At 37.4% G+C, this 14,303-nt stretch overlaps 1 protein-coding gene across 1 annotated transcript in view; it reads left to right on the forward strand.

Moving 5' to 3' along the window:
• The window catches only part of MYL1 (myosin light chain 1), a 30,018-nt gene extending 18,986 nt beyond the window's left edge, over window positions 1-11,032 (forward strand). Inside the window, exons 3-7 of the mRNA XM_026673165.2 lie at window positions 2,799-2,942; window positions 4,320-4,493; window positions 6,755-6,832; window positions 9,842-9,896; window positions 10,621-11,032. Coding sequence (XP_026528950.2) covers window positions 2,799-2,942; window positions 4,320-4,493; window positions 6,755-6,832; window positions 9,842-9,870 — 425 coding nt within the window. The 3' untranslated portion in view covers window positions 9,871-9,896; window positions 10,621-11,032. The remainder of the gene's footprint in view (window positions 1-2,798; window positions 2,943-4,319; window positions 4,494-6,754; window positions 6,833-9,841; window positions 9,897-10,620) is intronic.
• The last annotated feature ends 3,271 nt before the right edge of the window (window positions 11,033-14,303 follow it).

Genomic DNA, 14,303 nt, shown 5'->3' on the forward strand with positions numbered 1-14,303 from the left:
ACAGTGTTTAGATTTGTGAATGATAAGGATATACTCATCTCTCATTTTCTTTTGTCTCCGTTACATAAATAATCATCTCCTTTCTTCCTTCCTGAAGACACACGTGATTTAGAAAGTGTTTTTATATATTTCTATTTAAATGTCTAATAAATATATGCACCACTGCAGTTGAAAATCATTGGCTGGGTCCACAAAATATACCACCGGTAATAGCAAAACTTGGTTTGCAAGCCTTTAAAGGCAACTGTGTGATCAGCATCATCACGTACTTCTTACTGAGATTTGCCATTTACCGTGTCATTCAGAATTGGAGCAGACACAAATGATTTTATATTTTAACATGGAAGCACTCTAATGTTTGAAGACCTTAGCAGGAATGGGAATTATATTCAGTTTTACCGTGAATTTACAAAAATGTTAGTTAGTTTGAAAAATAATGCATATGCAACAATGGCATAGTTAATACAGTATATTATTATTATTCCAAAAATCAAATACTGTACAGGTAGTCCTTGACTTACAATCATTCATTTAGTGACTGTTTGAAGTTACAACCGTACTAAAAAAGTGGCATGACTTTAAGACTGTTTCAGCATCCTTATGTTCACATGATCAACATTTGAATATTCGGCAACTGGCATGCATTTATGACTGTTGCAGTATCCCAAGGTCATGGGATCACTTTTTGCGAACTTCTGACAAGCAAAGTCAACTGTGATATTAATTTAACAACTGCAGTGATTCACTTAACAACTATGGCAAGAAAGGTTGTAAAGTGGGGGAAAACTCACTTAACAACTGGCTTGCATAGCAATAGAAGTTTTGGGTTCAATTGTGATTGTAAGTCAAGGACCAGCTGCACTCACTTTACTAATCTAGAAATGATCAAACTGAACCTCATTAAGATAAGTGAATTTAACACAAAGTGATATCTGGAATATCGCAAACCTGATAAAATTGTTGATGATAGTGACAGGAACTTGGTTGATGGGAAAATGACTTCTGAATTACTCATGATTGTGTTCTGATTGGATTTCATTTCTAGGCAAAGGAAGTCATTATATAGAAGATGTAAAAAAACAGCATTTTAGATCTTTTTTTATAAAAGCAATACCCAAAGACTTCAACATAGAAACAATTCTTTATAGAGCTAATACTTCTCAGAAATATCCATGGATCAAATCCTAAACTCTCTTTTTGACATTTTGTTCTAAAATTTATCTCTCATTATTTACATAAATAATGATATTTAGCATTTCCACACTGAGGCGCAGTTTGCCACTGAGCTCAAAGCTTTATAGTTGCATCGGTCTAAAAATATCAGATATCTCTTGGTGGGCTGGGATTCTACCGGTTCGGCCCAGTTCACGCGAACCGGTAGCTCCAAAGATCATCTGGGAGCAAACTGGTTTGCTCTGACGATCAGCTGCTGGGCCTGCCTGCCTGCCCTGGCTCCATACTACCCTTTATTTTCTGCTTTTGAAGCTCAGCTGCATCGCGTGGCACAGCGGATTGCCATGCGTCAGCTGTTGAAGGCACAGGGAGAATGCAGGAGTGCAGGAGAAGGTCAGTAGGAAAGGCTCTGCACACGTGCAAGGTGTGTGTTTGCTGTGCATACGTGCAATGCGCACAAAGCACACCTAACAAGCCACACCCACCAAACCGGTGGTAAAATAATTTGAATCCCACCACTGCCTATTGGTAAAGCAATATTAAGTAGTGCTTAATTAATTTAAGTAATTGAGGTTATATGTGAAATTACTTAAATATTACTTTATGAATTCAAAAGGACTCCAAATCACATAATTGCTTATAGAGAGAAACAAGGAAAAGGTTTACAGAAGAATTAACATAGATTACCATGGATATGCTATCATTTAATGTTTCACTGACCATATTAGTTCAATCATCCAACCCATTTTTCTTGAAAATGACAACCTTCTTATCATTTTTGTGTCCCAGCTAAGAGACTTCTTTAGCTCCTAAAGGGAAAAAAGGGGAGAAAGGAGGGGGAAGAGAGAGTGAACAGAGAAAAATACCACACAAAACAAAACATTAAGATTGCAGGTAAAATTATTGAAATATGATGCCACTGGATGTGGTGGCAGAGAATCTGGATTTTTTTAAAATAAACTTATTAGTCTTTTGTATCTTTAAAAACCGAACCAAAAAATATACATATTATGACATTAACAGTATGTGACATCTATTTCATAAAGTTCTATTTTGTGCTTATTTGCAAATATATACAATTTATGTGAATGTAAACCTTTAATCTATAGGTTGCTTATCATTAATTCTTTCATCATCCATTTGTCTTAATTCAATCCAATCATACCATTTTTCCCAAATTCTATAATATTCAGAGTTTTCTTTCTCTCGTAAAATCAGGGTTAATTTATCCATCTCAGCACACATCATTATTTTTTGAATGATCAGTTCATCTGATGGTGTATAATTGTGCTTCCAACATTGAGTGTATGCAATTCTAGCAGCCATTAAAATGTGTAATATTATATATTTTATATTTTTTCCACATTTCTTTTTAAATATCCCTAACAAGAATAATTCTGGTTCCAATTCTATTTGTCCCTTAAGGATCTCTTGCAACCATTTTTTAATTTTAAGCCAGTACTTCTGGCCTTCTGAACAAGACCACCACATATGATAAAAAGTACCCTCTTTCTTTTTGCACTTTCAACATGCCGGGATTTTTATTTAAAAAAAAAACATTGCTTATAGCTACTTTATGGATTCAGTGTTTTCCTCTAGTAAGTCCAATGTTCTATTCTCTATAGACTTCAAGGAGGCATTCCTCCTGTTTGACAGGACCGGGGAAAGCAAAATCACTCTAAGCCAAGTTGGAGATGTCATCCGCGCTCTTGGACAGAACCCAACGAATGCTGAAGTCAAGAAGATCCTGGGCAACCCCAGCAATGAGGGTAAATCTTCTTTGTGATCCACCCTAATCAAAATATATCCTCCCAATGATTTTCCTGTTAAATGAATGTCTGAAATTTAGTATATTGATTTCCGAAAGACTAGCTTGATCACACAAGCAAATACACACATACACACTTGTATCTTTGCATTCAGCTATCTACTCCTCCATTTGTCCCTCTAAATTAGGGAACTAGAAAACTTAGAAAATGTAGAGATTGCTTAGAGATCTTTTTTTATTCGGCAAAGTAGAGCTGAATTCCTCTAAGTTACTCTTAGGAGAAAGCCTAAGAAAGTAAGTGGGATAGGCTTGAAATGCAGTTAATTGACATTTAGAAGTATTGCAGTGTTGGGTTTTTACATACTCTTAAATTATAATTCAAACAATACATAAATGATTTTCTTATTAACAGTATTTATGCTGAAGGACATACAAATTGCTGTAATATTTTTAACTCAACAAGTCTACCCCTTATCTTCAAGTGAGCATCATCCGGGTAGATTTTCATTCTTTTAATTTTGCATACCTTTAATGATGAAGAGTGAAACATCTGACAAAGGCGGAGGCTGAAGACACAAGATATAGTTGCCTTTTTAGATTAATTAGGTCAGGGTTTGAGCAATAATTGGATCGGAGATTAACGAACAATCTACTGCATTTTGTTTTGAGTCCCAAGAAGGTTACAAAGGTAACATTCTTATATTCATGTAAGTCACCTTGAGTCGCCATGTAACATAAATTTTCTAAAATAAATAAACAAACAAATATAAAAGAAATACATTATACTGAACTATTAATACAAGTAAATAAGAATATCACTATAGAAGAGTCAGTGACATACCAGAAGCTATGATTTTACCTGCTTGACAGTGTTGCACAAATATACAAAAAGAAAAGAAAATACATAACCCCACCACAGATCTGCTGAATGCATACATACAGTATTAATCAAATAAAATATCCACTACTCGTCCTACATAACTCACTCCTCTTTGCAGTGTATTTCAATCAACTTACATATCCTCTGTGCTAGCAATGCAATTGTTGTCTATTTACCTGGAAACAGAGCTGTGGGTGACAACTATGAAATTAAGAATTTTATTTAAAAAACACCCTACTTTAATTGAGTACAAACTTGTCTATTTTCTGTGAAAGTAGCTTTCTGAGGTGATAGACATAGCCATAAGCAAATACTTAGATGTTTCTCTTTCCTCAAGAGCTTTGACGTTCTAAATTAAATTAATTTTCAAAAGCAGGATAATATCACTGCTGGTGGGACTAATCTACTGTAAATCTCTACTAGGTATTTCATAAGAAGAGTTACAGACATATCATAACATGCACTTACCAACACAGTGATTGTGTTATTTTTCCACAGAGATGAATGCAAAGAAAATTGGGTTTGACGAGTTCCTGCCCATGTTGCAGGCAGCTGCCAATAATAAAGATCAAGGTGGCTTTGAAGACTTTGTTGAAGGTCTTCGTGTCTTCGACAAAGAGGGCAATGGAACAGTCATGGGGGCTGAACTCCGCCATGTCCTCGCCACTCTTGGTAAGTGCTGGGAGAGGAATTATATGTAAGAGAACTGTACATAAATTTCATTAGAAATTAAACATCATAGCCTTCATTAAATTCAAAGAAGATCCTAACTGAGTCAAGAGCAGAATAAAAATAAAGAGTTCTCTAATGAAGGGTAAGACTAAAAGGAAAAAAACAAACAAATTAAACTGACCCTGTAATTTTAATCTAAGGGTTTATTTATATAACATGCTTAACGAGTTGAAAAAAATCAGGATGTATAATTGTATGTGAGAAAGATTTTGAGAAACAGGGTGAAGAGATGCTGCTGAAGAAGAATCAGAAAAAAGGAGGGCATAGTCCATAGAGGAACAAGGGTAAAGAAAGAGGCTCAGAAGGGACACACCTCCACCACAACTTTTCAGGATGTAAAGGAGACACCGGGAGATTTGTACTTTCAGACTTGCAAGATTCTGTTAATGTGGCTTTCTATATTAAAATTAGCTCATCTGGTCATGTTTCTGGTCTGGTGTACCTAGAAAGACTGCCAGTGAGTTGTGTGAAACACTTCCAAGTTGGTATCATAGCAAAAACCATTCCCCTCTCCTAAAGTCAGATATTTGTCCTTAACAGGGTTAGGCTGAGCCCTCTGAATTCAAAAAGGAGGGCTAACATTTTGCTCTCAGCATGTGAATGTAGAGGGGCACAGACATGAGAGGCTATAGAGCAGTCTGGCAAACATGGGGCAGCTTCAGGCATGCATTTTCTATGAATTTATCTTTTCCATTTCCTTCCCACAATCCATCTCTAGAGGCTCTAACCCTAAATAGGCTGCTGTGGAAATAAATAAACACCGTATTTTGGTAATGCCAAACAAATGTAAAATCCAACAGTTACAAAGAAAACTGGGCTACCAATCTGCCCAGGCATTCTTGAAAAAATGGGATAGCTGCAGTTTTTGCCTGTCATTTGCTGCTGGGAAAACCATTCATCCGGGAGAACAGCAGACTGGTGCAAAAATATCATCATTTGATTAATGTCCAAATGTCAGGCATGAAAAATCAGGTCCACATGTGAAGGTTCAAATTAACTGATTTATTGCTCAAAGCCTATGCACAAGAATCTTCTCAACTAACGGTCAGCACCTGGTTAGATTTAGATAAGGGTCAATGGCAGTCAAAAGGGAGGTTGTACATAGTTCACTTGTGGCTGTCTAATGACTAAACTGATACCTTTTTAAGCTACCTCCTCGTGGCTCTGCCTGTCCTTTTCCTGCACCAACTATTTTTTTCAATGAGGAAAAAATATGATATTTGCTTAGAGTTGTGTGAAAAAATATTCACTACACAAGCACTTGTAATTGCCTTAGGGATACAAATGGAACTGATTTCTGAATTATTTTCGGAAAAGGCCAACATAATTAGAATGCAGCTGTTGGAGAATTCAGTCCCCAAACTACTCTCTCTGTGTGTGTGCTTGGTTTAAATGTAGAATAATATCTCCACATTGATATAGAATGGCTATTATTTCCCTAAATGAGGATCTCAAATTACTCCAGTAATTGCTGAAGGGCACAATGACTTGGAATTGGCTAGGTCAAAAGAATATCAATGTCCCCATTATGAAAATGGTAACTCAGTTTGGAGTAAGGGGAACAAGATGTATCTTTTAGAAAAAAAATTTGATCTTCAATTGTTAATTTTTTCAGGCAGTACCATCAGGGATATCCTCCCCTCCTCCCAAGCTTTTCAGGGGGCAGAGGTGTGGGCAAAAGAGGCAGGGATGGATGTTGATAGGCAGCCTTCCACCCAGTGAATAGTGAAGCCATGTAGTTCCTTGGATTTGAAGCAAGGGTGAAAACTGTTTGTTGCCAACTAATACTTGCTTGAGGTTTAATGCAAACATTTATCTATTAGTTAACCTTCCAGCTTTACCTTACATGGTCACATCTCCCCATGCTTAAACTATCTGATTGTTTCTTTCTACATATCTCTTCAAGATGGCCTTTACAACACTATAGTGAATGAGGCCATGGCCAACTTTGGAGCCCACTGAATTGAAGTATTGAAGGTAGTGGAGAAATATTCAGTAATGATGGCCTTTTAAGACTCCAGTATTTCTCCTACTATTTTATTCCAGATACTAAAATAAAGACTGGCTCATTTTACTATACAAGGAACAGAGGAAATGTCATCTATTTAATTATATTATTTTTGTGAGTAAAGGGAAATATTATGAGATTGCAAGCTGGAAAAGAAGCTGTGTTATTAATACTCTTTTCTCTGTATGTTTAGGTGAAAAGATGAAGGAAGAAGAAGTAGAAGAACTGATGAAAGGGCAGGAAGACTCCAATGGCTGCATCAACTATGAAGGTAAGGGTATGCAGAAGATAGATGGATGTGTTTGGAAGAAGCCAGTGGGGTTTCTTGAAGAAATATTCAATTTCTGTTTTCAAGAAAAGGCCTTCTCAAAGTCGTCATGATGTGCTCCATTAGGGCCAGGGAAAATAGATAGTATAATACACGGGGAAGATAATCTTTGTGTATTGTGTGTGCATGAGAGAGAGAGACTGAGATTGAGATTGAAAGACAGGAAGTGAAGGAAAAGGAAGGTAAGATGATTTTACTTGTAGAGCTGGGCAAAAAAGAGAGGTGAAACATCTTCTCCAGTTTAGATAATTTGATCAGATATTCTATAGTATAACTAAAACAGAGTGGAGGAGGGTACAAAGACCTTTAACGTATGTCCTGTGACTAGCACAAAATGAGAGAAGGGGCAAATAAATTGCATCTTAGTCACTGAGGCTGAAGATGGAGGCTTTTATTGTTTCTTCTGAATATCTTCATAGTTCAGTTTAAAAATAAATTACCCCTCTCAAAATCTAAGACAAATATAATATTTATCTATTCCGGGCCCTATAACTAACAACATGTATTTAGTATGAGGAAAGCAAAAGCAGACTCCATTTTGTTCCTGTCATGATGATAGTAATATTTTGTGACTTAAAAGTACAACATCATGCTTACTTGAAGAATTTCTTGTTATAACAAATTACCCTTTATTTCTTTTCTGCTGTAGTGCACTGTATCAGGGAAATATAAACTATTGACCTCACCCCTTTCCTAAGAGGTCTGTAGGGGGCGTGCATAAGCACACCAACATGCCTACCGTCCCTATCCTATTGTTTCTTTTATTTTTCTTATATGTATCCATGTATTCATAACTATGTTTTTACTTATACCTATTATCTTGTAAGCAATTGACAAACCAAATAAAATTTTAAAAAAACCTGTAAACATGAAGTAGTGGAGGTCGGAGGTTGAAGAACAAATTTCAATGTGTCTTTCACAACATTTGACTTGCAGATCTAACAAGCTGCATTGTCATTTTCTGTAGCTGGCATATTTCCCAGTGAATTTTTTTCTACTCTGACAAGAAAATGCAATAATAAAACATTATTCAGCTAATATCACTGAAAGACAAAGAAAATACAGAAAACCAAAACAAAGTAGCAACTCATTTAATTGTAAATAAAGCTTTTTTATTCTCTGATGGATTAAAAAAAAACATTAGAAGTTTAATATAAAGCAGATCAGATACTTCAGAGAGATTTGCAGTAGACTTTTATTTCCAATAGTTAAAAAATAGCTGGAGATTGGCAAGTAGTACTTCTTTTTTTAAAGAAAGAATAATCTTGGTTATGATTAGCATTGCATTATTGCTCCTACCTCTGCTTCAGTGTTCTCAGTTCATGATAAATAGTATGACTTTGCTGCTTTTATATATATTTACATTATGCAATTGTAGAAATTCAACTGTGTTAGTGTGTAATATACACATGATATTGTATTACATTACATTACATTGAGTTCTGGCCATTATTCATGATTACAATTCAAATTCCTCAAACTTGGAATTATTTCCTTTGTTATCATATAGTTCTCTGAATGCATGCTAAATAAAGGGTGTTATGGTTACACCCACCCTTCAGGCAAACTAATAGTACTTGGCCAGACAGGTTTTCAACTGAGGTAAAAAACAGAGCTAACAAGAAAGTGAGAGGATGTTAAAGTAGGAGAAAAAAAAGTAGTTAGTCAGACTCAGTACAGAAGTTCCAGGTTTACTTGACAAGATTGCCATACTATCTTACTTTGTGTTCAGGACTCTTCCTTGTGCATATGAAACCCTTCCCTACAATTGCATAATTTCTTCACATGGCACATTGGCAAACACCCTGTCAGTAACATACCAGTCATGTGTTTGCTGGAATCATGGGGAGAAATCTTGAGAAACATCTTCCTTTCAGCTAAAAGACAACGATCAAGGGAAAACACCATGCAGGTAGCTTCCAAAAGAAAAGCATATGTCAAGCCTGAAATTGACATCTGTATAGCCATTGTTATTTTCTTTTTAAATGGATTTCATCACTTGGAAACCTGACAGCATAGCTATGGAGACAGGTCACATTATTGGAAGGAGAGAAAAAATGTTAGGAAAGGACAACTGGTTTGGACAAATGCATCAAAAGTTTTCAGTGAGTGAGATGAAGATGGACAATGAATGGAGTTGACTAGAACCTACAAGAATAAAGTACCCAGAACACTGGTAATTCTTTTGCTGGCATTTCTATACAACTATAAGAACATTCAGATTCCTGGAGACACGGGTGTCAAATTCAAGGCCTGCGGATCAAATCCGGTCTGTGGGATGCTTAAATCTGGGAAATAGCAAAGGACTGGTCTGGGAATAGCAAAAGACTGGCCCATGGCGCTTCTGGCAGCCAAAACGGGGTGTCAGGTGCGTGTGCATCCCCCCCACATCCCATTTTTGGCCTGGATGGCCTCCTGCAGCACTCTGCTAGCCAAAACAGGGCATGGGGGGTGCATCCATCCCATCTCCCCCCACCTCTCTGGCTGGCTCACAGAGAACTACAATGCTGATCCAGCCCTCAAAGAAATCCATGATGGCTATGATTGTTCTACCTTTTTTTCCTAGACTAAAAAAATCCCAAACACCAAGTTTCATATACCAACATGCAGTTTGATAATGGGGATGATCACATCTTTTTTACCTGGGTAGCTTTATTATTCTAAAATATTAGCGGATCATTAGTGGAGTGAATGTTGTTAGTTCAGATTGTTCTGATCTGCCTAGTTCTGTTAGTTTTATCATAGATAATAAAGCAGTGACAACAATTTTATTCATGCACAGGAGGGAGGCAAGGAGGATCACCAAAGTTTGTCATTGTGTATTAACAACCCAAACACAGAGTCTCAACATAGAAAAATGCAAACCAAGAAGAGCAGGATAATTAATCCATGCCCATTTTTATCACAGAGACTTCTCTCATAATAGTATACTAATTCTGTATTGTTCCACAGCATTTGTGAGGCACATCATGTCTATCTAAATGGATTTTTCAAGACACATAATTTGGTAAGTCCCTTTTCTGAGCATGCCTCTCTTGGATAAGGTGATGGTTTGGGGAGGAAAGGTGTAAGAGAAATGCAACAAGTAAATGAATAGATCACAAGGTGGCCAAAGTAACATTCCACTGATAGCAGTTCTTAAGTCTCTCACTAAAGTCAAGATGAAGTAAAGTAGCTTATATTCAGTCTCTGGTACTCTTTTCACTCTGTTCTTCAGCCAAGAATAATTTCAAAGTGGCTGACAAGTCAACAAGGATCAAGAGAATCCTTTCCTCGGGCTTATAGGCTAAGAGGGATAACACGAAAGAAAGGATAAGGTGGGGAGGGAAATCAAACATAAGCATCAGTTACCAATTTTTTTATGAAAACTGGTGGGTTCAGGGAAAGGAAACAATAGAAGTTGTTCCTACAGCAGGAAACCATCTCCTCTATTCCTAAAAGAATGGCTGCCAGCCAGGCAATATAGACTATATTGTGAATAACTTCCTGTGATACAAATGCTACAGCTTTAATCTATTACACATTTCTTTACTTCATGGATGATACCCCTTGATGATTCCAACCTTATTATAAGTGGCCTCGAATAAATTGTTATCAACCTCAGTTCCTACACATTTAAAAGAGTTAAGCAAAGATTGAGAGAGGAGCAAAAACACAGTTATTTTCTTTACTGTTAAAAATACAAATTCTGCCTATAATTATGATTATAACTCATTTTTGCTTTTTAACAGAACACGATCATCAGTTACTTGAAATCTGTATCTAGGAAACCATTGTTCCATTCAGTAATGTCACCCTGGAACTTAAGTGGACTATAATTTATGCCTCTCAACCTTTCCTTTTGAAATCATCAGCAAGAAAATCTGCTGAATCCCAAAGTTGTTACACTCAACCAATTAAACACTTGCCAAGGCAACTGCGAAGGACTTCACCGCCAACTGTCAAGCCCAATAATCTTTTTTCCATATTGTCTGCCATGAAGTCGGCGTGCATTCTTTTGGGAGGGGAAATCTAATAATAAATCCCTGTGGTCAGTGTATGGCTGGAAATTTTCAGTTCTGTAAATCCCAATTAAAACATAATTGAAGTCTTAATTTATTTTCTCTATGTTTTATTCCATACAATAAAGTTTTATGAGAAAAATTATCTTGAATAGTTTGATGAATGTGAATCAAAATGGGATTTCTGGAAGATTTTTTAAATAGTATGATGGCTTTAGTTTCCCATTTGGAAACATTGAATTCTTATCCAAGAATGCTTCTGAAGTATGATCTGCCTGTAGTCTTCAGTCATCATGGAAGGGCAGGTGGCTGTCAACTGAAGAACAGCAATTAAAATTTCTTTTTAGAATAAGCATGGGTCTGTGTGATTCCCAGAAATGGGAGCGGAAAGCACAGCAATGGAAACACAATTCTACAGAAAATTGTTCCTACCAATGACAATTACAAAAATCAGAAACAATAAGATCTGCAAACAACAGGAAAACTGGCAATATATACATAAGCATGTTGAATAGCATATTTTAACAGTTTGACCAAGCCACTGGGGGGTTTATAAGCTAAACTGCACCTCATAAAACAGGTGACCCTGAACTCTACTTTCAAATTCATAATTTAACTTTTAAATTGGTTGATGAAGCAGAATTTGCTATTGAACCACTACTTATTTTTAAATACAGCTGCTCTATGCATATATGTGTCTGCTTCGCTTTAACATGTCTATGTGTCATACACACAGTGCTCTGCTAGATAAGTAAGCAGATCTGAAGACTCTTAGGTGTTATCATTAGTGCATAGGGCATGAGCACATGCCACAGCACATTGTTGTGAAAGAAGGGATATTGTGCTGCTATTTGAGGTTGCTCTAAGATATAGTAACTATATATGCACTTGTTCCAATATGCAGGAATATAGACTTATGAGTTACGTTTGTGTGAATGTTTAAATTAAATAGATGCCAGTAAATAATCATTTTCTTTCCCGGAAAAATGATTATTGGAGATCACCAGATCATAAGTAACCATAAGCAGCCCCTCTGATCCAGGAATGGATACAACAGACGTATAAGATTAAACTATGCTAAGGCCTTCCTGCTAATGGCTGCCACCTGCTTTTCCAAATATCACAATATTCTTCCAGAATACTCTTGGCAATAAGTGTTGTGAAAAGGCCCCATTGAATAGAAACAAACAATTGTCAAAAACCAAGTGATGAAACTAAAACAGAAAAAGCATGAATATTGAGGTACTGGAGAACTAACATATTAGACATGGGGGTGGGGTCAAAGATAATTAGATGCTTATGCAGATCTGTGCAGATCTAATCAATAGTACAATTAAATAAGACTATGTAATTATTGGTGTTCACGTGATCTCTGAAATAACACTTGTTTGCTCCAATGGGTACATAATAAAACTGCCTTAATTCCCTAGTCAAGCATCAATTTGTTCTCCACCAGTCTAGTCTGACTGAACCTATTTAATATCTCCATATGAAATGGCCATAACTCAAGTGCTGGCAGGTGCAAAAGCAAGTGGGGTTTGAGAAACGATGATAAGCCTTAGGTATGAATCACTAGAGATTGGACAGGTGTCTGGTTTCCATGTCACTCTCGGCCTTAAGGAGCCCATCCCTGCTCCTATTTATAACCCTGGCAGGTGGATACAGATTCATCTCTGCATCTGTCTTTTTCTCAGTCTGTCAACAATTTAAATACTCTGTGAGAGGAAGAAAAGACAAACCTTCTCAAGCTTGTTTGAAATAAAAAAGAAACAGTTTGTTTTCTTAGCTTCAGGATAAAGTGTGAATATTGCTGATAGGAAATCCGATTCTTTGGGGAATAGAAAGTATACTCTGCAGACCGAACAGTCAATCTATGGAGATATGTTGTCTCCCTAGAGCAAAAATCAAAGATGTAGCTGAGAACCGTACTAAAATAATCAAACCCATGGATTACCTCTTTCTTCTCCTTTATCTTGGAACCAATGACATAACAATGAATCCAAAAACAATATCAACAGATTACAAACAGCTAGGAAAGAAAGTTAAAGAACAAGGCGCACATGTGACGTTCTCATCTATACATCCAATGAAAGGCCAACATCCAATGAGGGAGCAAACATGGAGAAAAGCGAAGTTTTACACTTAGGCAGGAAAAATCAAAGGTACGAGTACTGATTAAGTGAAACCTAGCTCAAAGGCAATAACTGTGAAAAGGACCTTGGAGTCCTAGTGGATGATCTCTTAAATATGACCCAGCAGCATGGGACAACAGCTAAAAAAGCTAATGCAATTCTTATATAAACAGAGGCATAGAATCGAAATCATGTGAAGTATTTAGTACCGCTTTATAAAGCCTTAGTAAGGTGCAAACCTGGAATACTATATTTAATTTTGGTCACCATGTTATAAAAAAGATGTTGAGACTTTGGAAAAAGTGCTGAGAAGAGCAACTAGGATGATTAAAGACCTGGAGACTAACACATATGAAGAACAGTTGCAGGAACTGGGTATGGTGTCTTGAGAAAAGAAGGATTAGGCATGACATGATAGCAATATTCCTGTGTTTGAAAGGTTGACACAAAGAGGAAGGGAGGTCAACTTACTTTTCAAAGCACCAGAGGGCAGGACAAGACACAATGGATGGAAACTAATCAAGGAGAGAAGCAACCTGGAATTAAGGAGAAACTTCCTAACAGTGAGGACAATTAACCAGTGGAATAGCTTACCTTCAGAAGTTGTGGGTGCTTCATCACTGGAGGTTTAAGAAAAGACTGGACAGTCACTTGTCTGAAATTGTATGGGGCAGGGATGTCAAACTCGATTTCATTGAGGGCTGCATCAGGGTCACATTTGACCTCAGGGGGCTGGGTGGGCATGGCCAGCATGACATCACTTGTGTCAGGGGTGCCTGTGATGGCCCGAGCACTTTGCCAGCAAAAACCAGCTTCTGAGATCTGTTTTAGGCTCTGACGTCTTCCTGAAATCCTCTGCTAGAGGAAATGGAGCTTGAGGGGCCATACCTGGCCCTCGCGAGCTCCGTTTTCAGCTGGGACAGCCTCCTGCAACCCTCTGGCAGTGAAAACGGAGCTCAAGAAGGTCGTGTGTGGCCCTTGTGATCTCAGTTTTCCTTGGCAGAGGCACCACTGGCCAGTCCTTCACAATTTCCAGGGCAGCCCTGTGGGCCAGATCTAAGCACCCCATGGGCTGGATCCAGCCCCCAGGGCTTCAGTTTGATACCCCTGGTCTAGGGTCTCCTGCTTGAGCAGGGGGTTGGACTACAAGACCTCCAAGCCTCCCTTCTAGCTCTATTCTGATTGATTGAAAGAACAACTATGCTATGTAAATAGAACCTTGCACTGTACCAAATTTGGCCATTATATCAACATTCAGCAGAAACCAGCAGAGAGTGGTGT

The sequence above is a fragment of the Notechis scutatus genome, chromosome 1, assembly GCF_049901735.1.
Source record: "Notechis scutatus isolate UNSWTSFEM ecotype Mainland chromosome 1, rNotScu1.2, whole genome shotgun sequence".
NCBI lineage: Eukaryota > Metazoa > Chordata > Lepidosauria > Squamata > Elapidae > Notechis > Notechis scutatus.